Genomic DNA, 25,978 nt, shown 5'->3' on the forward strand with positions numbered 1-25,978 from the left:
TAAGCACCATGGTGTAAGGTCTGTACTCTTTGCAAATGAGCTGTGTGCTTTTGGGCAGACACCTTATTTGCTTGCAGGTTTTGGTTTTCTTATGAGTAAATCAAAGGCTTTAGGTTAGATAATCCCCAAATCCCCACTTCTTAAGGTACCACAAGGTGTTTTTGGAGCTTGATAATTCCCCATAGCCTCATACAATATCTGACTCATTCCCTAAATAGCATATTTACCTGTGTTTTGACCTTTGCAGTTTCACTCTCTTTGAGGAGAAAACCAAGAAAAGCACTTGCTTCTATACATCCTTCTGTTATTAAAACAAAACTTTGAAATAGAACTGCTAAGACCTCTAGAGTGTATGTAAGAGACAAACCAGACCTGAAAAGAGAGAGTAAGGAACTGCTGGTTGTATCTCTGGCAGGTTTGAGTGTCCCTCCTCCCATTTCTCTCTGCCCTGCACAGCTGTTTCTTAGATCTCTCTCTCATCCTATTTAGTGGAATCAAAGCATCCCACTGTGTCTCTAAAACTATGGGGAACAAGAGCATGGGGCTGATGTTTTTAATGATAACAATAACATTGATGATGATGTTGATGATATTGTTGATAAATTGATCTTCTCCCTGGCCACCTATTTGAAATTATAGCCTCTGATGCTCCCTAAATTCCTTCTTTATTTTACTTTTCTCTCTTAGCACTTAATGCCATCTAACATATCCTATATTTATTTATTTATATTGTCTATCCCAGCATCCCTTGAATACATACTTTCCAAGGCCAGAGATTCTAACTTTTTTTTAACTCCAACTGCTTCATTCTCAGTGCCTAGAACTATGCCTTGCACATCATAGGTGCTCAATGAGTAATTGTTGAACGCATACATGACTGAATAAATGATCTTTCCCATCAGAAGTTCTTAGGCTGAATGCTAAAGGAAAATACACAATGTAAATAAAATAGTAATTGTAGTCTGTTTCTTACTACAACACTCTCCATTCGTTAAGCCACTTAAATGTAAAAAGATCCCTCTAAGTCATTGAAAATTATTGTCACTTGATTAAAGCAAGTTTGCTTTGTAAAGCAAAAGTTTGAACTTGGCTTCAGGGACTCTGTGAATACATTAAAATTGTAGACAAAGTATTGATTTTCTCATGCATTGAATATCTTTCTTGGGAAAGACCCCATAATTTCCATCACATTCTCAATGGTTTAACAAAAAACAACAACAAAGATTAAGAACCTCTGCATTTTGAAGCAATGAAGCATCACTGGAGGGAGAGATGTTAGGACATCTAGTTTCCCATGAACTTTACCAGTGACTGCTGTGTCATTCTGGACAAATAACTGTTCTTCATTCAATGGAGCTGAGCCCCATGGTTCATGAGGTTGCAGGAAAAGGAAAGTGAGGGAAAGACACAGTGAGACATGAGGAACACAGGTGTTTGCATAAATCCTCTTCCACCTCCACCTCCACCCCCACTTAAGACAGGGAAAATATCAGAGGAATAGAAAGAACTTATGTGAATAAAATAATAGTTGATTTACCGGGGGAATTTGACTTATTATTAAACATTTTTTTCAGGCTTTTAATGACTTTTAATCCAAAAACTGCAGTAAGTGGGAAGCCAAATAATCACATATGATAATAGACCACTCTCCTCTGTCACTTGAGAATTCCCTATCGGTTTTCCTACTCAGATTCCCTTTTTACATTTACCTAGCAAACTTCATGAAGACTAGAAATATAACTTCTATATAATTTTTATTTTTGGTTCATACTCCCAAGGAATAAATGGCGCAGGAGTTATGTTCTATTTTTGGTTTTTTAATATCAAAATGTTGAAAGGGTCTTAAACTCCATAAAAAGTTCAACTAAACTTCAAGATCTAAATGAAAAGAGGATTTTAATCCAAACATGCATTCAACAGCATCCATGCTTCTATCCATGCTAAGGTTCCATCCTCTCTGAAATCCCTGGAGCGCTATGAATATCTCTGTCCTAGGTGCTGACAAGAATTTTAGATACCACCCACCAGGAGGCATTTCCCATTAGAGCTTAGGAATTATCTTGCCCAACTCTTGTCCTTCTCTTTATGGGTGGGAAAACTGAGGCCAAGGGCAGAACAGGGAAGTAATGTAGTTAATCCAAGCACCACTGGATCTGGTGCCTCCCAATGGTATGCATTCTGCTGCATCTCAAACCTCCATTAAGATGGCACTGCCAGGGAATGTCATGGAGGTTTCCTCAGCTGATATCCCCCAAGATCAGTAAGAACAGGTGGCTTTTTCTGAGTCACAGTAGTTAGGTGTCCTGAATCCCATGAAGCCACTAGGATTAAGGTTTTGTTGGGCTATGAAGAAAAACAGCCGATGCTCTCAAATGCTAAGTCGGATGAGCAATTTAATAACTTTTGAACAACCTGAGGAACTGACTATGCTAATCAAGCTGGGTGACTCACAGAAAGCCTTTCTCATGACTTACTGCTTTGGTATTTCAGTGAGGACTTCTTTAATTAGGTGGTGAATGTGATCTAACATTTTCTGTGATAGTTGAACTGGAGTCCAGGTTTCCAAGACTCCAAGACTAAGCCCTTTTTTTTAAATTACAGATCTCTGTGATAATCATTAGGACTGTCCATAATGTCCTTGGTTCTTGCCTCCTTCTAGGCACATGGTAAAATGTAAAATTGTGCTTCCCCATTTTCTTTGAGTTTAGGCATGGCTGGGTGATTTACTTTGGCCAATGAAATGTGAAGAAAAGTAGTCTTACTTTAAAATTGTGAATGCTAATTCCAAATTTTAATCTGCTGGGTCCCATTGCCTCATTGTAAACTATAATCCTATCAGGACTCTTATTTTTCTCTTTTTTTTGGCCACTGACGTGAGTTCGATCTGCAAGTAAAAGCTTGAGGACCATCCAGAGAGGATCCAGATGAGAAATGGCTTTGAGAGATCTAAACGTACAAAGATGGATTACTCTCTAAGCACTCATCTCTTGGAGTCAGGCGATGGGTGCAAAATAAATAATCCTTGTTTTTCAAGAACTATGGTGCTTACCTTTAGGATGCTGGTGGGCTTTATGAAATGAGACATTAGAAAATAAGCATGAAATAGTAGAAATAAATCTCTGTAAAATTTACATTATTTTAATCTTTAACCCCAGTCTGTGGATTGTGAGGAATGATACTGATTCCATTTAGTTTTGTGCCAGAACTGCTACTAAATAGGTTTGAATCTCTCTAGGAGCAACAGAGAATAAGAGAAGCCAAACATTAACACCTTTTTTTTGTGTGTGTGGGTATGGTTTGTTTAACAGACTTGAAAAGACTCAACTACAGTGGCAGCTGTCACACTGATACCTACTTGGTAGGGCTGCAGGTGTGCAAGGCCTTCAAGTGTGGCTTCCAGGTTGCAATGGAAACAGATTTCTCATCAGCTGCATAACTACGCCAAACACACTGCATGTGGCATAGATGGGGACATGAAAAAGAAAAAAGAGAGCAGGAGATAGAATAAAATAAAAAATGATTAAGTTACTACACATGAAGAATCTTTTGCCTCTCATACTTAGCCCTGAAAAATACCCAAAGGAGGAAGAAGGCTACTTTGGCGTTTTCAGCTGGCTGTTAAACATATTGCACCACATCAGAACTTCTTTTATTTTATTTTATTTTATTTTATTATTTATTTATTTTGAGATGGACTCTCACTCTGTTGCCCAGGCTGGAGTGCAGTGGTGCGATCTCAGCTCATTGCAATCTCTGTCTCCTGGGTTCAAGTGATTCTTGTGCCTCAGCCTCTAGAGTAGCTGGGACTACAGGTGCCTACCACCATGCCTGGCTATTTTTTTTTTTTTTTTATTTTTAGTAGAGATGGAGTTTCACCATGCTGGCCAGGCTGGTCTCAAATTCCTGACCTCAAGTGATCCGCCTGCCTTGGCCTTCCAAAGTGCTGGGATTACAGGTATGAACCACTGCGCCTGGCCAGAACTGCTTTTCAAAACAACACACCAAGAAGCAAAAGGCCCAAAAAGTGTAATATAATGTAATTTTTGAATTGGTAAGGGAAAGATACTATATTATCCAAAACGAAAAGTAATGATTGACTGGTTAAATGCTAATATCCAAGATAGTAGTTAGGTAAGCGACTTGAGCATGAGCATACATTCTAGAGATTGATCTTTAATCAATATTTGATAAGGGAGAAGCAAAAGACTAATGAAAATCCAGTATGCAACTAGTAAGCTAACTAGTTAACTAATGAACACCAGGGTATGCTAGTGATTGAATTAATGAAGTCCTTGAACTATGTAATATTTCTAATGCTAAAAATGAAGATAGTGATATCAAGAAGCAGAACTAAAACAAGATGGGGAAAATGTACTCTCTAGGTGTATAGCTGCAAAACACCTAAGGATTTATGCCATGATCTAAGAATATGTTTACAGCTCTTTGATGTAAAACATAAACTCTCTCCATTTCACATAATTATACCTGGCATACATAAGACAAAGTATTTTTATGTGATCCTGACAATCAAAGTGTGAGTTAAGATTCCTATTTTGTAGGTGAGAAAAAAAGGGCCCAGATAAATGAAGAGGTTTATACAAGGTTGGTGGAGTTGAGACAATATCTCAAATTGCCTGGCTCTGGGTCATAGAATCCCTCCATGGAGATTTGCCGACTGCTTGAAGACTGTTGTTGGAAAAGTTTCCATCTGAACCGCTCATTTGAGAGATTGCCCGACCTTACTTTCGCATATAGATTTTGGTAAATTTCTTTCTTTGTAATGAGTCTGCAGACATCTCTAATGACCAGGTATTTACTCCAGTCTCCTCAGAGAAAACTTTTTTATTATAGTAGATTAATCAAAACATTTTATTTTATGTGACAAACCTATTTATTTATTATTTATTTATTTGAGACAGGGTCTCCCTCTGTCCCCCAGGCTGGAGTGCAGTGGCACTATCTTGGCTGTCTGCCACCTCTGCCTTCTGGGTTCAAGGGATGCTCATGCCTCAGCCTCCTGAGTAGCTGGGACTACAGGCATGCACCACCACATCCAGCTAATTTTTGTATTTTTAGTAGAGACAGGGTTTCACTATGTTGGCCAGGCTGATCTTGAACTCCTCACCTCAAGTGATCTGCCACCTCGGCCTCCCAAAGTGCTAGGATTACAGGCGTGAGCCACCATGCCTGGCAGACCAATTCATTTAAATGGGCCATATCCCTAGTACATAACCATCAGTCATGACTGTGAAATCTACAATGAAGAAAATGTGATCTAACAATATTCCTTTTCCTGAGAATATCAATGAATAAATGTATGCTGAATAAAAGTTAAAAATTGACACAACTACTTGGGAAAACTGGAAGTTTCTATGAAAGGTGAACATTTATGTATCTTATGATACAACTACACACTCCTAGGTATATTTTCAACATATATGCTTATATATGTTCATTAAAAGATATGTACTATATGTTGGTTTCTAATAAACTAAAGCTGGAAATGCCAAAATACCCAGAAACAGTAGAATAAACAGAAAATTTGTGATACATTTACATAGTACAATACTATATGGTAATAGTACATATAACTACATTCAACAATATGGATGAACTTCATGTGAATAACGTTGAGTGAGAAAAAGAAGACACCAAGGAGTACATTTCCATAACGTACAAAAACCAGGGAAAACTATTCTATGCTGTTAGAAGGTAGCACAGTGGTTATCCTTATGGGATAGTGATTGCAAAGGGGTACACAGGAGGTCCTGCTCTGTTTATCTGAGTGCTGGTTATGCAGGTGTGCTCAGTTCTCCTAAGATACGTGCTCTTTTCTGCATGCACATTGTACTTCAATGAAATTTCAGAAAGTTATATAAAAAAACTAGAAAAATATAGTAGTAGAACCTGAGGGACTTTTTTATATTTTTGAGGAAGGTTTAAATGATTGAACCAAAGTTCCTTGCCTTCATTACATGGCTCATGCTGATTTAATCAACAAATCTGTGGAAATTTGTGCTAAGTATCTTGACATCTTATATAATGCAACTATTGTTGCATCATCTTGAAATGTTAATTTTTGCAAATATTATACACACACAATTTATAGAGTGATTTAGAATAATTAAGGAAAACACATGGATTTAGGATTGCAGCTTCTTCTGTAGTAGTGGTGCCCAGAGATCCTCTAATGTTGTGATGACACAGACGGCTGCCTTAATTAAACAATTTCCATAGAAGACGTCACACATATATGATTTTTGATACATTGAAAGCAAGACTCCTGTAGAACTAGAAGCATATAGCAGGTCTGTACATTATTAGATACCAGTGAAAAAATCCAAAACAACAGAACAACAAAAGAATGGGACTGAGGCATTGCCTGTGAATGCTATAAAGAACTGGGGGCAAAAGAGGCCACTCTGAGAAAATTAAAGATTTTCTTTACAATGAGACCTGACGTCTTGTTATTTTTCTATCAAATTGATCCCAACAGCTAAGCTCTTGTTCCCTTCATTACTCATCTCCCAAAAATGCCTTTTAAATGAGAGGTATGGAAGGTGCAGGTGGCATCTGTCACATGGCTGATATTAGTTAACACTAAAAATGAAGGTGGAAGTGGAACTCTATGCCCTTTACACTCTAATAATTTTATTTTGTCCTTAGGCCTCTCTTAGCAAATTGTTTCTAGTAGCTGAACTTTGAACCCACATCCCTGTGATCCAGTAGCTGATGTTCCTATATTTAAAGCCAAAATCACACAGTAGTTGGCAAGAGAAAAATAACACTTAGAGGGATTTCCTCTGGTTGATTTACATGGTGTATACAATTCAAAGGACAAATCAACAAGAAGCAAAATGAGAGCCAACTTTACCCGTTAGCAGGTGATGCTGGTGCTCTCGGCAGCCAAACAGATTTGGACTTTGCTCAATAAGTACAAGGCCAGTATAATTCAGTTTTTTGGGAGTATTTTGTTTGTCTTGCAAGTATTACCATTATGGCATGTTTGATCCTTACTGGAAATGGTCTAGAACGTTTCAGCTGACCATCCAAAGGAATAATGAACATGGAGCTTATTTTTTCAAGGTACAGAGTTTTAAATGTCAAAGTCCTGAAAGTTTTAGGCTATTAACCAGCAATCCCTTTCCACATCTCTCTTCACACTACTCTCTGTTCCTCAGAGGCAACCCCCTCAATTCTTATAGTTGTTGCTTCTATTTTTAAGAATCCTTATTTATTATTTTTTTTTTTTGAGACAGGGTCATACTCTATCACCCAGGCTGGAGTGCAGTGGTACAATTATAGCTCACAGCAGCTTCAAACTCCCAGGCTCAACCAATCCTCTGGCTTCAGCCTCCTGAGTGGCTACAGGTGTGTGAGGACTACAGGTGTGTGCCATTGCACTTGACTTTTTAAAATTTTTTTGTAGAGGTGGGGTCTCGCTATGTTGCACAGGTTGGTCTTGAACTCCTGGCCCCAAGTGATCCTCCCACCTTAGCCTCTTAAAGTGCAGGGGTTACAGGCATGAGCCACTTGTGTCCAGCCAAGAATGCTTATTTTTAAGGATTATGCTTATAGTTATATTTCTTGATTTTTCAATTTTAGACATTATCAATTAACTTCCTATCCTGAAAGATAATGATATTGCCCACTTACATGCCCTCTTCCCCTCCTTTCATCCTATCAACATTTAATATCACAATTCTTAGCTAAGTTACTACTTAATATTATTATGACAATGTAACTGTTGTTCCCAGTTCAGCAATGTGATGTACTATGGCTACTCTTTCTTTCTTATACAAGTTTTTGGTTTTTTTTTTGGAGTTATAATTGTCCTATTTTAATTTCTTGATTTGCATATATGTACCTGTTATGATTACATTCCAGATCTTTCCAACAGAACTATAAAATTCCTCTGGTCAAATGCGTCATGAAATCTGAGAATTCCATTCTTTCGCTTCCTTGAAGATCTTTCTCCTGGAGCTCTCAGCCTCCTTCTCATTCTGTTCTCAAGGCCTTCATAGCTGTTGTCTTGGGACTTCCCTTCCCTATCATCATAGAAATCCCCTTTGCTCTTTCCTGTGCGGAATCTCTTGCTTTCTTGACTCCATGTCTCTTTGTCTCTTGGCTTATCCCCTTGTTTTGGAAGAGAAATTCTATTTACGAAGTTTCTTGAGTAAAGGTAAATGGTAGATAAATTTCTGTGATCTTGCATGCCTAAGAGTGCCTTGGTGCTGCTCTCACACTTCATGGTGGTTTGGCTGGATATAGACTTCTAGGTTGAAAATAATTTCTATAATTTCGAAAGTATTGTTTCATTGTCTTCTAATTTTTGGGTTACTGATGAGAAATCCTATGTCATCCTTATTCTTGATCCTTTGGCTCTGTCCTGCTCAGAGAGCATTTAGGATCTCCTTCTTGTAAGTTTTCTGATATTTCACTATGATAATCTTGGTGTGAAGTTTTTGGTTCACAGTGCTGGACACTTGGTGAGCTCTTCTACTGTGGCCACTCCCGTCCTACTGTTCTGGAGAATCATAATGTCGTATTTCTTTGATAAAATCTTCCTCTTAGTTTCCCTGCACTTGAGCTGAGATATCTTTATTAGCTGGATATTGGATATGCATATCCAGTTGGAATGCATATCCAATGCATTGGATGGGCCCTTCATGTTTCTTATCTTTTTTGCTTTATTTTCAATCTCTGTTTATTCTAGTTTCAGGGAAATTTTCACAACTTTATCTTACCTTCTGTTTTTTTTCCTGCCTTCATGTTTTTCACATTTAAGATTTTTTTTTTCTGAGTCTGTTCTTATTTATTTATTTATTAAAGAAATGTGGTCTCACTATATTGCCCAGACTGATCTTGAACTCAAGCGATCCTCCCACCTTGGCCTCTCAAAATGCTGGGATTACAGGCATGAGTCACCACACCTGGCATTGTTTTTATTTATGACTGGAGCACTAAAAAGATGTAAAATCTCTATATAAGTGGCTTGAGCTTAATGACTAGTGGCTTCGCTTTAGGGTAATTGGGTGGAGACTAAGTCATTTTACTGGGGGAAGCCAAAGTTTCAATACAAATATATATATATTTTTCTTTTGGGTCAGCTGGCATCAAAGCAACATCTTCTATCCCTACCAGCATTTATTTCACAAACTTTTACTTAATTCCCTGTTTCTGTTTCTAATAAAGCATGTATTTATGAGGATGTAAATGCTGCTTTTTGAAAGGGGCAATGGATTCAGATTCAGACAGCAGGGATTTGAGTCCTAGCTCCTCCTAGGCTTGTCCTGAGGATCAAGTAACATAATGTATTAGAAACACCCTGCAAACTAAAAAGCACTTCATGAGTCTTAAGCATTATTAATAAAAGTTGCGACATTTGGGCAGTTATTCAAAACATTACTGAGAGCTAATTTCTTTTTCGAGACTGCTCCAGCTTGAAATGAAAAGCAAATTTAAAAGAATCATGCAAAGATATTGACACAGCTAAATTTGCTGCAAGCTTCTGGGGTTTTAAATTTTTTTCCTAAAACTCTGAAATGTTGGTTAATTTAGTTCTCTCACCAACCAAATGATGAAGCAATTTGGGCATCTCAGTTGCCCTTTTAAGAAGATAGTGACTCTGGCCTAAAATAAATGAGACGCTTTTGAGCTTGATGGTTTGTGTGTTCAGCAAACCAAGTCAGGTTTATTGGGTAAGAAAGTGAAAGGATGATTAAATGAAGTTTGCTTTTCAATCTACTACATCCTGAAATATAAATTTCTACAATATATAATCAAGGCTTAAGGCCTTGAATTCTGTCTAAAGACTATAGCAAGGAAGAAAAATGAACAAATTAATAATTATGTTATTATTTCTATGTGTAATAAATTAATTGCATTTAAATGAAGGAGCAATTGCTTTTAAAATTAGTAGATTCTACTTTGATTAATGAAACTATGATTAGATTTTAAAAGTACTCTTGAATGCTTCAAGCCTTCCATTTTGCATTATTTTTGTTAAGAATAACATTTAAGTTGGAGTTCTAAGTAAAATAAAAACTCATGATTTTACTTCATTGTTACCTGCATTTGTACAAGTTCAATTACTGATCACAATATATGTTACATAACCCAGTTCCATAAAATAAAATTCCAGGCCTCCAAGTAAAACTGTTCAATTAGCCTCTCCTCCACAGGGTTACCTGTGAGGGAGGCCTTGCTGCATTTTGACTGTAGACATATAAATGCCTCTGCTCCAATGATTTGCTGTAGAAATAGCAATTTATTTTCAAGTTCAATTGGAAATTGTTCTTGCACAGTCTAGTAGTCAATAATGATAAGTTAGATCAGGAGATTTCCTGCAGTTATTCTCTATATTTCTCTTGTATGGTATGGCAGCTGATAGCCATTGAACACTTGAGAAGTGGCTAGTGCCATTGGCAAACTTGGTTTTTAATTTTAATTAATTTAAATGTAAAAAGCTACATGTAGCTAGTGGTTACTGTATTGAGCAGCACAGCTTTGTATCATCACAACTGATATGTGCATGAGAAATTCCTCAAAGAGCTCACTTTCTAACAAAACAGCTGATATTCCAAGAGGTTTTATTGTGTAAAATGTATTATTGGTTCCATATGTAGACAGAGCTTGGTGCTCAGACGGATGAAAAACACCCATGCGATAACTTCTGCACTCACAGGTTGGAAAACATTGTTCTAGAGTGAAGGGAAATTAAAGGATAAAAACAGTAAAGAGAAAAGCTTATTAGTAGTATTGGAACATGTGTAACCAGTTAAGGAGTGCTAAAGGATGAAAGGCTATGAATTCTGGACCTTGGGGTATTTTGCGTGTGTCCTAAAGTGTGTGACTCCTCTTTTCATTCTGCTGATTATTGTTTGGCATCAGATCTTAAACTCCAACTTCATATAAGAAAATAGAGTTTACTTTCTCTTTAGTGACCTTCTAAAACCTGTAAAGAATATGTAAAAAAAAAATTGTAAAAAATAATGTAAAAAAATAGAGATTCTCAGTGATTTGCATTGGAAGTCATGCCCGATGGTCTACTTTCTTGTCAACAGTTGCAGAATAGCTTGATTTAAAAATTAATATTCTCATTTAATGATTAGATATAAACAGATCTCCTTCATGATATAACTGAGCCATACTGCCCCCTTCCTTCCCCAGCTCCATGTCTGTGGTAGGCACTGCATATATCACAGCCACAGATAAACACTAAAGGTAGGGGTTGCGGTGATGATCTCCCACCAACCCACCCACCCAAACCTACATTCTAAATTAAAACAGTGTGCTTGTGGCCAGGCGCGGTGGCTCACGCCTTTAATCCCAGCACTTTGGGAGGCCGAGGCGGGCGGATCACAAGGTTAGGAGATAGAGACCATCCTGGCTAACACGGTGAAACCCCGTCTCTATTAAAAATACAAAAAAATTAGCCGGGCGTGTTGGCGGGTGCCTGTAGTCCCAGCTACTCGGGAGGCTGAGGCAGGAGAATGGCGTGAACCCGGGAGGCAGAGCTTGCAGTGAGCCGAGATCGCGCCACTGCACTCCAGCCTGGGCGACAGAGCGAGACTCTGTCTCAAAAAAACAAAACAAACAAACAAACAAAACACAAACAAAACAACAACAAAAAACCAGTGTGCCCGTTACTGCAGCGTTAAGGCAAGTTTCCTAGGGCCTTGGGGCACCACTTCAAGCCCCTCCAGTTTAGAAATTCGGTAGCTTCCACTTCCCTAGCAGGAGGGGAGAAACTTTAGATTGTAGAATTATTTTGTCCATAACTAAATGTCAACTCTACATTATGAATCTAACAAAAAATATATTTTGTGATTCTTAACCTGGATCTAGGATGGAAAATATATGGATGGCAAAAGGAGAAGCATTCCTTTTAGTGCTGAAGCTAATCCTGAGTTACTGAAAAGAAAATGAAATGCTAAATAACAACCTATGTATTAGGAACTAGCTTCAAATTATATACTTATTGTTTAATATTCTCAAACACTGATGTATTCCATAGTCCCATCAGCTCTCAAAATAGGATAGCTATTTCCGCTAACTGCCCTAGATGGCACTAAAAGCAATTTCACAGGTATTAAACCTTGACATTCTAAACAAATACGTTGTTCTTTAAAACAGCAACACACATCTGGCTGGAGAAAGTAATTGTAATGCAGGGAACAATGCCCTGTTCTGCTCCGTCACTTAATGATCAATTATGTTTCATCAAGTAATTCATAAGACATATTAGATAATTCCACGAGCCACACAACTGCTAACCTTTGCATGGCCTTGCTGACATGGTTACTTAGTCTGAACAATGCATGGACCATTTGCTAAAAATACATGTGTTTCAGTTTGGGAGAGGAGGAACACCTGTCCAAATCCAAGACTGTACATTAAGTTCTGACTTCATTTTATAAAAAGGAGCAAAGCAGTAGTTCTACCAAGCAATGAAGCACAGAGATTGGAAAATGACCCATCAAGCACTATGGACACAGATGTTGCCATCTACCTATTACACTGACATTTACCTGAATGAGGTTGGCAGCTGGGTTCCTTCTTTTCTCAAAGTGTTTCTGGCGGTGTTGTTCTTGTACTTTTAATGCAAAACCTGAGCCAAGAATGCCCTGGAACAAAATACAAAAATGGCACTCAAAAATTTCAAAAGCATTGTTAAATAATACAAATATTAAAAAGTCACTAAAATGAGTCTGAGAGAAGACAAATGGTATGTAACCTGTCCATAAACATGTTACTTATTAAAATAAGCAGTATTTCTCTCCATTATAATACCAATAGCCAATGGCAAATTGTTGGGCAATACTGCCAGGAGATACAACTTCTGTTCTTTAGTAAGTCAATTAGGCATTGTCATTTATTATCTTTTGTGGTATAGCATAGGCACCATGATTATAAATAAAATCACAATAAAATTTTTTTTTTTGTGTGTGGCCTTCTCTGTGACATTTCTTTTTGCCTAAGTTAGATTGAGTGGTCTCATCCAGTGAGGGAATGTAGAGAACATGAATTTCAACTTGGGACAGAGCTGGATTTTAAATCTGGGGGAGTTAAAGTCTCACTGCTGTGAACATGGGAATACTTCTAGCACTTTGATGAGACTCTGAAAGTTAGATTCTCTATCCATGAAATGGAGGAGAGAGGACTGTATAAAATCTGTCCCAGCTGTAGTTCTTTATAATGTTATAACTCTACACCTACTAAAAGAAAAGTAAAATGGAGAGCAGGGATACTCAGTTTTGAAGATATACAGTAGAAGGTTTTCTATTTTGCCCATTTGTACAATAGAGACAAGAACGTGGATCATTGCAAAGCACATTCCCATTTTAATTCACACTTTTACCATTCCTTGCCTTTTTTATTTTGGCTCACCTATTCAGTTTTTGGGATTAGTAAGATTAGTATTCCCTTCTAGGTTTACATTAGTTTTGGGCCAGTTTGCTTTTCTTCTGCTTATCATCTTGATCTGCCAAAATTCTGGTTCTTTGATGTCCCCCACTCTTTCCAATTTGCTCTGGTCTGCTAACATTTGTGAAAACAAGATGCTTTGTCTCAGCCTTGGGTTGGCTTTTGGAGCTTGCTAAATTCAGTCTCTGGGCTTTGTTTTTAACTCTTGAGTTTATTGGCATGGGACTGGGAGCTCTGCTGCTTTCAAGTCTGTGGATTTTACTTGCTAGCTATAAATTATTAGTTTTTTATTAAACTTCAAGGAGTCTAACCTTTTGGTTAGAGATGGACATTTTATAAGCACTAAGTCAGTATTTGCCACAGCTAAGGAATGGTTGTTTTTCTTTTCTTTTTATTTTTAGAGTAGCTCAAAGATGGTTCAAAGATGCTATAGGGTTTTTCTTCTCTAGAAGGTGTTAAGTCTCAGCTGAATAACAACTTGGCTGAGATATTTTTGGGCTCTGGATAACCTTTAACCTTCCTTCTTATCTTGAGATTCCACAATTCTGAGTACATCTGTGACAATAACCAGACAATAAGTAATGCAATCATGTTTAAAATATGCAGTGGTCTAATAATACTATTTGCTATTCATGAGCAATGATCTACTCCATTATTAATTAGTATAAATGACTGTACTATGAAATTAGAAATTACATCATAGGTTCTGTTTTCCATCTCTCCTTTTCAGTGACTGTCTTACACTGTCTAAGATCTCTATCTCATACAGGTTGTGATTGTACAAACTAAGCTTTATAAAAACCTGGTCTCTGTGATCTGGTTTATAGATTTAAACATTTCCCTCCATTTAGGTGTTATAAAAATGCCCCTCCATTTCTAAATCCAGAACAACTTAAGTCATTTGTAACTTCTAATTTTTTTCTGCTATTTAAGATCATTTAGGAAAGATTTCTTTATTTTCCCTTTAATACTACTATTCATAAAGTGTAGACATGTAAGACAATATGAAATACCAAAATTTCTAGCATATATTTATAATATGTATTATATATACATGCATTTATGTGCTTATATGTGTATAATCCACTTGTATGGAGCATAATTTAGATTTTGCAGACATTGAATTAACAGCACTAGCTACCATTTTGAGCACTTATGATGTGGATATGAGGTTCAGAGTTTAATCCCCTTTGGAAAATAAAGACAGGCCCTACATAGCACAAATTTATCATCTGCCAAACAATCTAAAATGTGCTGAAAATCACATTGGCATTGCTCGGAAACATATATTAGTGAATGGTAAATGTTCGCTACATATTTCTTGCTCCAGACTGTACATTATAGCAGTTATTAAACCAGGTCTGCTTATTGTCTCATCACGGCTCCTTTCCAATTTTTTTCCACCTCTCTCTTAGTACACAGCTAGGTGCACCCAAACAGAAGTCTGTGAAAATAAGGTCTATTATATATGTATATACACACATGAAACATGGCTTAAGCTTTGAACGTATGTGTCATCCCTTCAAATACTGACACCAATAGATGTAAAGATATTTACCCGTCATCATCTTCTGGATTAAATGAACCTAATTTGTAACCCACACATAGCAAATAGGCGATGCTGAAAGATACCCTATTTTTTTTATTTTTATTTTTTTTTGAGACGGAGTCTTGGTCTGTCGCCCAGGCTGGAGTGCAGTGGAGCGATCCCGGCTCACTGCAAGTTCCGCCTCCCATGTTTACATCATCCTCCTGCCTCAGCCTCCCGAGTAGCTGGGATTACAGGTGCCCGCCACCACGCCCAACTGATTTTTTGTATGTTTTAGTAGAGACACGGTTTCACCGTGTTAGGCAGGATGGTCTCGATCTCCACACCTTGTGATCCGACTGCCTCGGCCTCCCAAAGTGCTGGGATTACAGGCGTGAGTCACCATGCCCAGCAAGATACCCTATTTTTTAAACGGTTTTTAACATGTTATTATATGCAATAATCACATTTAGTTAATATTGTTAATGATTACAGTGGCCAATATTTTTAATGGAATGGTTAATATCTTGAGTCAAACAGCACTAGTTCTTGCACTGAATTTACTAGCTGGAGGTCTCAAGGAATTCAGTTTCTATAAAACTCAATTTCTTCATCAATGAAAATACTCTTAGCAGGAATATCTAGCAGAAGACAAGGGAGCACCCCAAAGAGGAGAAAGACCTGCAAATCAGGGTAACACAGGGGAGCTGGGGCTTCTTCTGTGAGCTCATTAGCCCAGAGATGGAGCGGGCACCAGGGGAAGTGACCCCACAGTGGAGCTTTGGAAAGGTGGCTTGTATGACTCTGTGATGTGCAGGATGGCCCTTCTGCTTTGAGGGTTAGATGGAGAAAGGCTCTTTTCTTTCTTGGCTCTCAGGTGTCCTGGGTGGGAGGAACCCTACAAAGGGGCAGCCCACAATCCACCTCTAGCTTTCTCAGCAAAATATCAATGTGTCTTCCTAAATTTCAATCAAACAACACTTTTGGTTGGCAGGTACACAAGATATAATAACATCTCTGGCAATCTTGTTTTTTTCTAAAGTTATATATGGACCATTTAATCTTTCATTTAATAAATAAGGACTCAGAAAATATTGTGAGGTTTCAGTAAAAGATCCTTAGTAGAGGTTACTTTTCTTGGCATTGTTAAGAAATGTTATTTTCTGTGAAAGCAAAATTTTCAGATTTCCAACATGGGTAAATTTAATTTGCATATAAAAATTTCATACTTACTTTATTGGAAACATTTCCAAGAATGACTACTTAGTCTGTGACCTTTAACTTAACCTAGTGACATATTTAACCTCCCTGCGATAGTTTAGCATTTCATTATGGGGACTGTCTTTTTGCTGTGCTGGGTGCAGCCAACTTCCAGAGGTGTGTTGACCCTAACACTAACTGGCCCTAGATCTTCACACATTTTGTTTTACCTTTTTATTTTATTTTATTTTATTTTATTTTTCCTGACAGGATACACATTTTGAACATTTATGTCTGCTTGCTACTCACAGATTTCCTTTTCCCTCCTTTGTTGTTAGTCTTTTACCATTTCTTTCTGTTGCAGTGTTTGTTCTATCATCTTCCTCTATATTTGTTGTTTATAATCTTCAAAGAATTGTGAAACCGTATAGGTGAGTTTATCAGAATTTTCTCTGAAGGAAGACTAGGTTATGAATTAGGTCTCAAGTGGCTCTCCTATGAGGACAGAACATAGACTGTTGTCTATTTCAACAGCCCAGAGGTTGCCTACCTCCTTGTTCATAGTTTTTCACTGAATCATAGAGGTTGCTCTGCATGTGGCCTCAGGATAAATATAAACACAAAAGCTGCAATTATTTTGTGCCATTATTTTGGGAAAAAACCCAAGACTGTTGTATTGTTTCTAAAGGTATTTTCCTGTAGGGAATCTGATTATTGAGTGAATCTCTTCTCTGTTCTGAATTGTTGAGGTTGCCAGATGAAGTTGCCTTGGATATGTAAGATTTTTTTTCAAATTCTCCTTGATTTCATCATTTTGTCCCAGGAAACATGTATTTCTAGATGCTTACAGGCAAAGGGAGGTAACATTTATTGAGAGTTCTCTTCATGACAAGCACTTGACTTACATTATTACATTGGTCTGCACAAAATTTCTCTGGGCTCGATAATTCTTCCTCCATTCTATTAAAAAAGAAACTTATTCAGGGTCACTGTTCAGGCTGAATTGTGTCCTTCCAAAATTCATATGTTGAAGTCCTAATCCCCATGACCTCAGAATGTGACCTTGTTTGAAAATAGGGTCCTTACAGAGGTAATCAAGTTAAAACGAGGTCATTAGGATGGACCCTAATCCAATATGACTGGTGTTCTTCTAGGAAGTCGAAATTTGGACCCAGATGACATGAAGACACAGGAAGAAGAGCCATCTATAAGCCAAGAAGAGAGGCCTGGAACAGATCTTTCTCTCATGGCTCTCGTGGCTTCTCAGTGCTTTGATTTTGGACGTCCAGCCTTGGGAACTGTGAGACAATACCTTTCTATTGTTTAAGCCACCCAGTCTGTGGTACTTGTTAATGCAGCCCTAGTAAACTAAAGCAGTCATATAGCTAGAAAGTGACAAAGATGTATTCAAACTGAGGTCTAGTACCCAAGCATATGCATGGCCTTTTTAGTCTCTTTTCTGTGATTTTGAGTGTTCTGGGGCAGAACCATCTGGTGAATCTCAAGTTCGGCACTGGTGGGTCAAGGGTGTTCTCTGCACTCATTAATAGGCAGAGGAGAAGCCCTACGACCTAAAAGAGCTTTGGAGAGGTGCTCTGGGGTTTCTGGTTGGCACAGCTTGAGCTGTGTCTGGAGCAAGACTGGAGCTATTTGCCTTAAGCACTCCTGCTGCCACCGCCTTAACCCTCCTTTTTATTGGCTCCTCCTTCCCCACCCCAGGTGGAGTGAACAAAAGCAAGAACTTGGAAATGGGGGCAAACTGTAATATTTTGAACAGCTGCCTTTAAAGACACAAGAGAATAAAATTATCAGAAAGGCAGGCTTCATTCACTAAGGAGAAAATAATCAGAGGTTTGGGGGCAGATAAATGTGTCTTTTATTCTGATAAGATACAGAAACTGCTCATTAAAAAAATCAATGATGATGACACAATGAATAAATCATCTGACATGTTTAACACCATTTAAGGTCATATATGCTTTTCACTCATATGGATCTGAAGACAAAAATACTCCATTGTGCACATCTGTCTCTTAAGTAGCACACATTATAAACCAAATTGGAAGGATCAGTTTTAAAAGAAGATAGCTTTAAATCTTTGCAAATATTTCAAATGTCTTAGTAGCATGTTGCCTAAGAAGTGAGCCTTCTGAATTATTATTTGGTCACAAAGTATGAACCTATATTAAATAAAGTCTCAGATTAAGTGTCTCCAAGGGAAGACCATATTTTATAAATTATCCAAGTAGATATATTTAGAAAAGTCAACATTATATCGGAAAAATTATATTTGTAAATGATATAGATATGTTCCCAAGCATACCAATTTGTGAGAGCTCACTCTAATAAATCTCTAAGACCTAATTTATACTGCTTTATTGGTGCAAAGATACTCACGGCAGGAAGTGCAAAGAAAGAAATGCCAAGGAGTGCAAAGCCTGCAGAAAGCAATCTTCCCAGCCAAGTTAGGGGAGTTTTGTCTCCATAGCCAATAGTTGTCAATGTAATCTAGAAACAAAATAAATAGAATGTGCAGCTTAAGTACTTGAGAGGAAAGTTAGGACCTATGAACAGGAGGCAAGCAACGTTTCCACTAAATCATTATTCAACAAATCTTGTTGGTGCTTTTTATTACTGTGCTTTAATTTTCCATGACGCATGACAGAACTTCTCTTTGTTTAAGGAAAAGAATAACCTACATACTTGTTCCTCCCTTATAACACAGTTTTCCGTCTTTTCTAAGTGTATTCAAAGAAAGGTTATTTAAGTAAGTGGATAACCATCAGTGATACAGAAATGATAGCACCATGGATTTAGGACTGGATCAGTGCACAAAATAATTTATGTTAATTTAGGCTGTCCCTTCGTTACCTTGGCAGGCATTTCCTGAAGGTCTGGTGTGTGCAAGGTATGTGTTAAGATTTGTAGTGGAACAAAAATGAGGGCATAGTTCTTGTCCTAAGATATTTATGGCCTAATAAGAGAAACATGCCACACATGAATAATTAAAATACGAAACAGGATGAGAGCGGTATCACAATGGAGGTACAAATAGCCTGCTATGGGAATTCAAGGAAGAGATTAGTTATTATAAACTTGAGGTGTTGAGGGAGCTTTACTAGGGAGATGTCATCATACCTGGGCTTTGAAAGAGGGGTAACATTTCGAGAAGCAGAAATGATAAAGAAGGTGATCTAGGGAGGTGAAAGAAGTGGCTAGCTGCAGAGCACTGAGAACACATGGAGTAGATTCTGAAAAGTACAAGTTGTTCAGCTGGACTGGGGCATGGTGGATTTAAAAAGGATTAGTGACTTCTTCAATTTATTTTATTGATATTTTATAGACTACTGTGTACAGTTCTTTCAGCTCCTTGGTTAAATTTATTCCTAAGTATTTTAATTTTTGTAGCTGCTGCAAATGGGATTGTTCTCTCGATTTCTTTTTTGGAAAGTTTGTTGTTAGTGTATAGAAATGCTAGTGATTTTTGCGGTGTTGATTTTGTATCCTGTAACTGTACTGAATTTATCAGTTCTAGCAGTTTTTTTCTGGAATTGTTGCAAACAGCAACAATTTCCTTTCTTCCTTTCTTATTTGGATGCCTTTTATTTCTTTCTCTTGTCTAACTGCTCTGGCAAAGACTTCCACTACTACATTGAATAGAAGTGGCAAAAGTGGGCATCCTTGTTTTTTTTTTAAATCAAACTAATAATTTATTAATAATTTTTAATTTTTGTGGGTACACAGTAGGTATATATATATTTATGAGTTATATGGGATATTTTGATATAGGCATGCAATATGTCATAATGATATCAGGGTAAATGAGGTATCCGTCACCTCAAGCATTTATCCTTTGTGTTACAAATAATCCAGTTATGCTCTTAATTATTTTAAAATGTACAATTAAATTATTACTGACTACAGTCACACTGTTGTACTTTCAAATACTAGATGTTATTCACTCTTTCTGTTTTTTTTTGGTATCCATTAATCATCTCCGCTTCCCTCTCTGCTCACTCTCTCCACTACCATTCTCATGCTCTGGTAACTATCATTCTACTCTCTATGTTTGTGAATTTAACTGTTAATTTTTTTTTAATTATTATACTTTAAGTTCTAGGGTACATGTGCACAACGTGCAGGTTTGTTACATATGTATACATATGCCATGTTGGTGTGCTGCACCCATTAACTCGTCATCTACATTAGGTATATCTCCTAATGCTATCCCTCCCCCTTCCCCCCACCCCATGACAGGGCCCAGTGTGTGATGTTCCCCATCCTGTGTCCAAGTGTTCTCATTGTTCAATTCCCACCTATGAGTGAGAACATGTGGTGTTTGGTTTTCTGTCCTTGCGATAGTTTGCTCAGAATGATGGTTTCCAGCTTCATCCATGTCCCTACAAAGGACATTAACTCATCCTGTTTTATGGCTGCATAGTATTCCATGGTGTATATGTGCCACATTTTCTTAATCCTTAACTGTTAATTTTTAGCTTCCACAAATAAATGAGACGATGTGAAGTTTGTCTTTCTGTACCTGGCTTATTTCACTCAACAAAATGAGCTCCACTTGCATCCATGTTGCTGCAAATGACAGGTTCTCATTCTTTTTAACGGCTGAATAGTATTCCATTGTGTATATATGCCACATTTTCTTTATCTGTCTATTGATGGATGCTTGGGTTACTTCCAAATCTTGGCCACTGTGAATAGTGCTGAAGTAAACATGAGAGTGCAGATATCTCTTTGATATACTGATTTCCTTTCTTTTGGGAATATACCCAGCTGTGGGATTGCTGGATCATATGGTAGCTCTATTTTTAGCTTTATGAGAAACCAAGCTCTTCTCCATAGTGGCTAATTTATACTAATTTACATTCCCACCAACAGTGTACAATGGTTCCTTTTTCTCCAAATCCTTGCCAGCATTTGTTATTGCCTGTCTTTTGGATAAAATCCATTTTTACTGGAGTGAGAGGATATCACATTGCAGTTTGATTTGCATATCTCTGATGATTAATTATATTGAGCACCTTTTCATATGCCTGTTTATAGTTTGTAATGTCCTCTCTTGAGAAATATCTATTTAGATTTTTTGCCCATTTTAAAATTGGATTATTTTATTTTTTCCTATACAGTCCTGAGAGCTCCTTATATATTCTGGTTATTAATCCCTTGTCAGATGGATAATTTGCAAATATTTTCTCCCATTCTGTGGGTTGTCTCTTCATTTTGTTGATTGTTTCCTTTGCTGTGAAGAAGCTTTTTCATGTGATGTGATCCCATTTGTTCATTTCTGCCTTGGTTGACTGTGCTCGTGGGATATTACTCAAGAAATCCTTGCCCTGGAGAATTTCCCTCATGTTTTCTTGTAGTAGTTTCATAGATTGAGGTCTTAGATTTAACTCTTTAATCCCATTTTGATTTGATTTTTTTCCATATGGCAAGGGATAGGGGTCTAATTTTATTCTTCTGCATATGGATATCCAGTTTTTCCAGCATCTTTTATTGAAGAGACTGTCCTTTCCTCATTGCATGTTCTTGGTACTTTTGTAGAAAACGAGTTCACTGTGGATGTACAGATTTGTTTCTGGTTTCTCTCTTCTGTCCCATTGGTCTATATGTGTTTTTATGCCAGTACCATTTTTTTGGTTCCTATATCTCTGTAGTATAATTTGAAGTCAGGTAATGTGATTTCTCCAGTTTTTCTCTTTTTGCTTAGGATAGCTGTGGCTCTTCTGGGTATTTTCTGGTTCCATATAAATTTTAGGACTGTTTTTTTCTATTTATGTGAAGAATGTCATTGGTATTTTTGATAGGAATTGCTCTGAATTTGTATATTGCTTTGAGAAAGATGGAAATTCTAACAATAATGGTTATTCTAATCCATGAACATTAAATATCTTTCCATTTTTTTGTATCCTCTTTAATATCTTTCATCAGTGTTTCATAGTTTTCTTTGTAGAGATCTTTCACTTCTTTGGTTAATTCCTAGGTGTTTAATTTTATTTGTAGCTATTGTAAATGGGATTATTTTCTCAATTTCTTTTTCAGATTATTTGCAGTTGGCATATAGAAATGATACTGATTTTTGTATTTGATTTTGTATTCTGCAACTTGACTGAACTTGTTTATCAGTTCTAATAGTTTTTTGATGGGGACTTTAGGTTTTTCCAAATATAAGATCATATCATCTGCAAACAAGCATAACTTGACTTCTTCCTTCCCAATTTGGATGCTCTTTGTTTCTCTCTTCTCTGATTGCTGTAGCTAGGACTTTCAGTACTATGTTGAATAACAGTGGTGAAAATGAGCATCTTTGTTGTGTTCTAAATATAGGAAGAACCATCCTTGCATCCCTGGGATAAATCTCACTTGGTCATGACGGATGATCTTTTTAATGTGTTGTTGAATTCGGTTTGCTAGTATTTTGTCGAGGATTTTTCCATCAATGTTCATTAGGGATGGTGGCCTGTAGTTTCCTTTTTCAAATGCATTTTTGTCTGGTTTTGGTATTAGGGTAACACAGGCCTCATAGAATGAGTTTAGAAATATTTGTTCCTCCTCTACTTTTTGGAATAGTTTGAGCAGGATTGGTATTAGTTCTTCTTTCATTGTTTGGTAGAATTCAACAGTAAAGCCATCAGGTTTCAGGTTTTTCTTTGCTGGGAGAATTTTTATTATGGCTTCAATCTCATTACTTGTTATTGGTCTGTTCAGGTTTTGGATTTCTTCATGGTTCAATGTTGGTAGGTTGTATGTATGTAGGAATTTATCCATTTCTTCTAGGTTTTCCAATTTATTGGTATATAGTTTCTCACAGTAGCCTCTAATGATCCTTTGAATTTCTGTAGTATCAGTTTTAATGTCTCCTTTTTCATCTCTGATTTTATTTATTTGAGTCTTCTCTCCTTTTTTCTTAGTCTGGCTAAGTTTGTCATTTTTGTTTATCTTTTCAAAAAACAACTTTTTCTTTTGTTTATCTTTTTTTTTTTTTTTTTTTTGAGACAGAGTCTCACTCTGTTGCCCAGGTTGGAGTGCAGTGTTGTGATCTTGGCTCACTGCAAGCTCCGCCTCCTGGGTTCACGCCATTCTCCTGCCTCAGCTTCCCGAGTAGCTGGGACTACAGGCACCCACCACCACGCCCAGCTATTTTTTTTGTATTTTTTAGTAGAGACAGTGTTTCATTGTGTTAGCCAGGATGGTCTCAGTCTCCTGACCTCATGATCCACCTGCCTCAGCCTCCCAAAGTGCTGGGATTACAGGCGTGAGCCACCGTGCCTGGCCTTGTTTATCTTTTGTATTTTCTTTGTTTCAATTTCATTTATTTCTGCTCTGATCTTTATTTCCTTTCTCCTACTAACTTTGGGTTTGGTTTGCTCTTGCTCTTGTAGGTTGCATAATAGGTTGTTTATTTGAAGTTTTTCTTCTTTTTTGATACATGCACTTTTAGTTATAAACTTCCCTTTTAGTACTCCTTTTGCTGTATCCCATTGGTTTTGTTATAGGTTGTGTTTCCATTATCGTTGGTTATAAGAAATTTTTCAATTTGCTCCTTAATCTCTTCATTGACCCATTGGTCATTCAGGAGCATATTGTTTAATTTACATGTGTTTGTATAGTTTCCAAATTTTCTCTTGTTACTGATTTTTAGTTTAATTCAATTGTGGTCAGAGAAGATACTTGATATTACTTCGATTTTTTGAATGTCTTAAGACTTGTTTTGTGGCCTAACATATGGCCTATCCCGATCTATCCTTGAGAATAATCCATGTGCTTAGGAGAAGTGAGTGGAGTATTCTGCAGCTGCTGGATGAAATGTTCTATAAATATTTATTAGGTCCATTTGGTCTATTGTGCAGATTAAGTTTGATGTTTCTTTGTTGATTTTCTGTCTGGATGATCTGTCCAATGATGAAAGGTGGGTGTTGACGTTTCCAGCTATTATTGTCTTGGGGTATGTCTCTCTCTGTAGCTCTAATAATATTTGCTTTATATATCTGGGTGCTCCAGTGTTGGGTGCATATATATTTATAGTTGTTATATCCTGTTGCTGAATTGATTCCTTTATCATTGTATAATGACCTTCCTTGTCTCTTTTGATAGCTTTTGTCTTGAAACCTATTCTGTCTGATGTAAGTGTAGCTACTCCTGCTCTTTTTTGGTTTCCATTTGCATGGGATATCTTTTTTTATCCCTTTATTTTTGATCTATGTGAGTCTTTATAGACGAAGTATGTTTCTTGTAGTCAACAGATCATTGAGTCTTGCTTTTTAAAATTTAATTTTAATCTGTTGAATCCATTCAATCCTGTGTCTTTTGATTGGAGAGTTTAATCCATTTATATTCAGTGTTATTATGGATAAGTAAGGACTTACTCTTGCCATTTTGTTATTTGTTTTCTAGTTGTTTTGTGGTCTTCTCTTGCTTCTTTCTTTCCTTCTTGTCTTCCTTTCAGTGAAAGTGATTTTCTCTGGTGGTATGATTTAGTTTCTTGCTTTTTATTTTTTTGTGTGTATCCATTGTATGCTTTTTTGATTTTAGGTTGCTATGAGGCTTGCAAATAATACCTTATAACCTATTATTTTAAACTGATGACAACTCTGATTGCATAAACAAATAAGCAAAAAGAAAATTAATGAAAATGCTACATTTTAACTTTGTCATCCCACTTTTAAACTTTTTGTTGTTTCTACTTTATCTTATGCTGTGTATATCTTGAAAAGTTGTTGTAGTTATTATTTTTGATAAGTTCATCTTTTTGTCTTTCTACTTAAAATATAATTAGCACAATTATAGTGCTATGATATTCTGTTTTTCTGTGTACTTACTATTACCAGTGAGTTTTCTACCCTCAGATGGTTTCTTATTGTTCCTTAATGCCTTTTTTTCTTTCAAACTAAAGAAATCACTTTAGCATTTCTTGTAGGACAGGTCTGGTGTTGATGAAATGCCTCAGTTTTTGTTTGTCTGGGAAAGTCTTTATTTCTCCTTCATGAAGGCTATTTTTGCCAGATATACTATTCGAGGATAAAATATTTTTTCCCTTCAGCACTTTAAATATGCCATGCCACTCTTTCCTGGCCTATAAGGTTTCCACTGAAAAGTCTGCTGCCAGATATATTGGAGCTCCATTGTATGTTATTTATTTCTCTTCTTTTGCTGCTTTTAAAATCTTTTCTTTATCCTTGACCTTTGCCAGTTTATTCGTAAATGCTTTAAGGTTAAATCTGTTTGGTATTCTATAGCCTTCTTTTACTTGAATATTGATATCTTTCTCTAGGTTTGGGAAATTCTGTTATTATCCGTTTGAATAAACTTTCTCTCTCTCTCTCTCTCTCTCTCCTTACTTTTTAAGGCCAATAACTTAGATTTGCCCCTTTGAAGCTATTTTATAGATATTTTGGGCATTTCTTTCTTTTTTATTCTTTTATATTTTGTCGCTGCTGACCATGTATTTTCAAACAGCCTGTCTTCATGCTCACTAGTTCTTTCTTCTGCTTGATCAATTCTGCTATTAAGGGACTCTGATGATTCTTCAGTATGTCAGTTGCATTTTTGACTTCCATATTTTCTGCTTGATTCTTTTTGATTATTTCAATTTATTTGTTAAATTTATCTGATAAAATTCTGAATTCTTTCTTTGTGTTATGTTGAGTGTCTCATGTTTTCCTAGATGATCTTGAGGTTGTGGTGTTTGTCAGTGTCTGGGCATTGAAGAGTTAGGTATTTACTGTAGTCTTTGTAATCTGGGCTTGTTTGTAGCCATCCTCCTTGGGAAGGCTTTCCTGGTATTTGAAGGGACTTCAGTATTATGAT

The 25,978-nt window shown here is 36.8% G+C and overlaps 1 protein-coding gene across 2 annotated transcripts in view; it reads right to left on the reverse strand.

The window, feature by feature from the left end:
• Positions 1 to 25,978, reverse strand: part of KCNQ5 (potassium voltage-gated channel subfamily Q member 5) — a 571,663-nt gene that overhangs the window by 74,051 nt on the left and 471,634 nt on the right. For both annotated transcript variants that reach the window (XM_003271108.3, XM_030809332.1), the window contains exons 6-8: positions 18,554 to 18,664; positions 12,534 to 12,629; positions 3,356 to 3,450 (exon numbers count right to left, since the gene is read on the reverse strand). In XM_003271108.3, the coding sequence (XP_003271156.2) occupies positions 3,356 to 3,450; positions 12,534 to 12,629; positions 18,554 to 18,664 (302 nt within the window). The remainder of the gene's footprint in view (positions 1 to 3,355; positions 3,451 to 12,533; positions 12,630 to 18,553; positions 18,665 to 25,978) is intronic.

This window comes from Nomascus leucogenys, chromosome 3, assembly GCF_006542625.1.
Source record: "Nomascus leucogenys isolate Asia chromosome 3, Asia_NLE_v1, whole genome shotgun sequence".
NCBI classification, from domain to species: Eukaryota; Metazoa; Chordata; class Mammalia; order Primates; family Hylobatidae; genus Nomascus; species Nomascus leucogenys.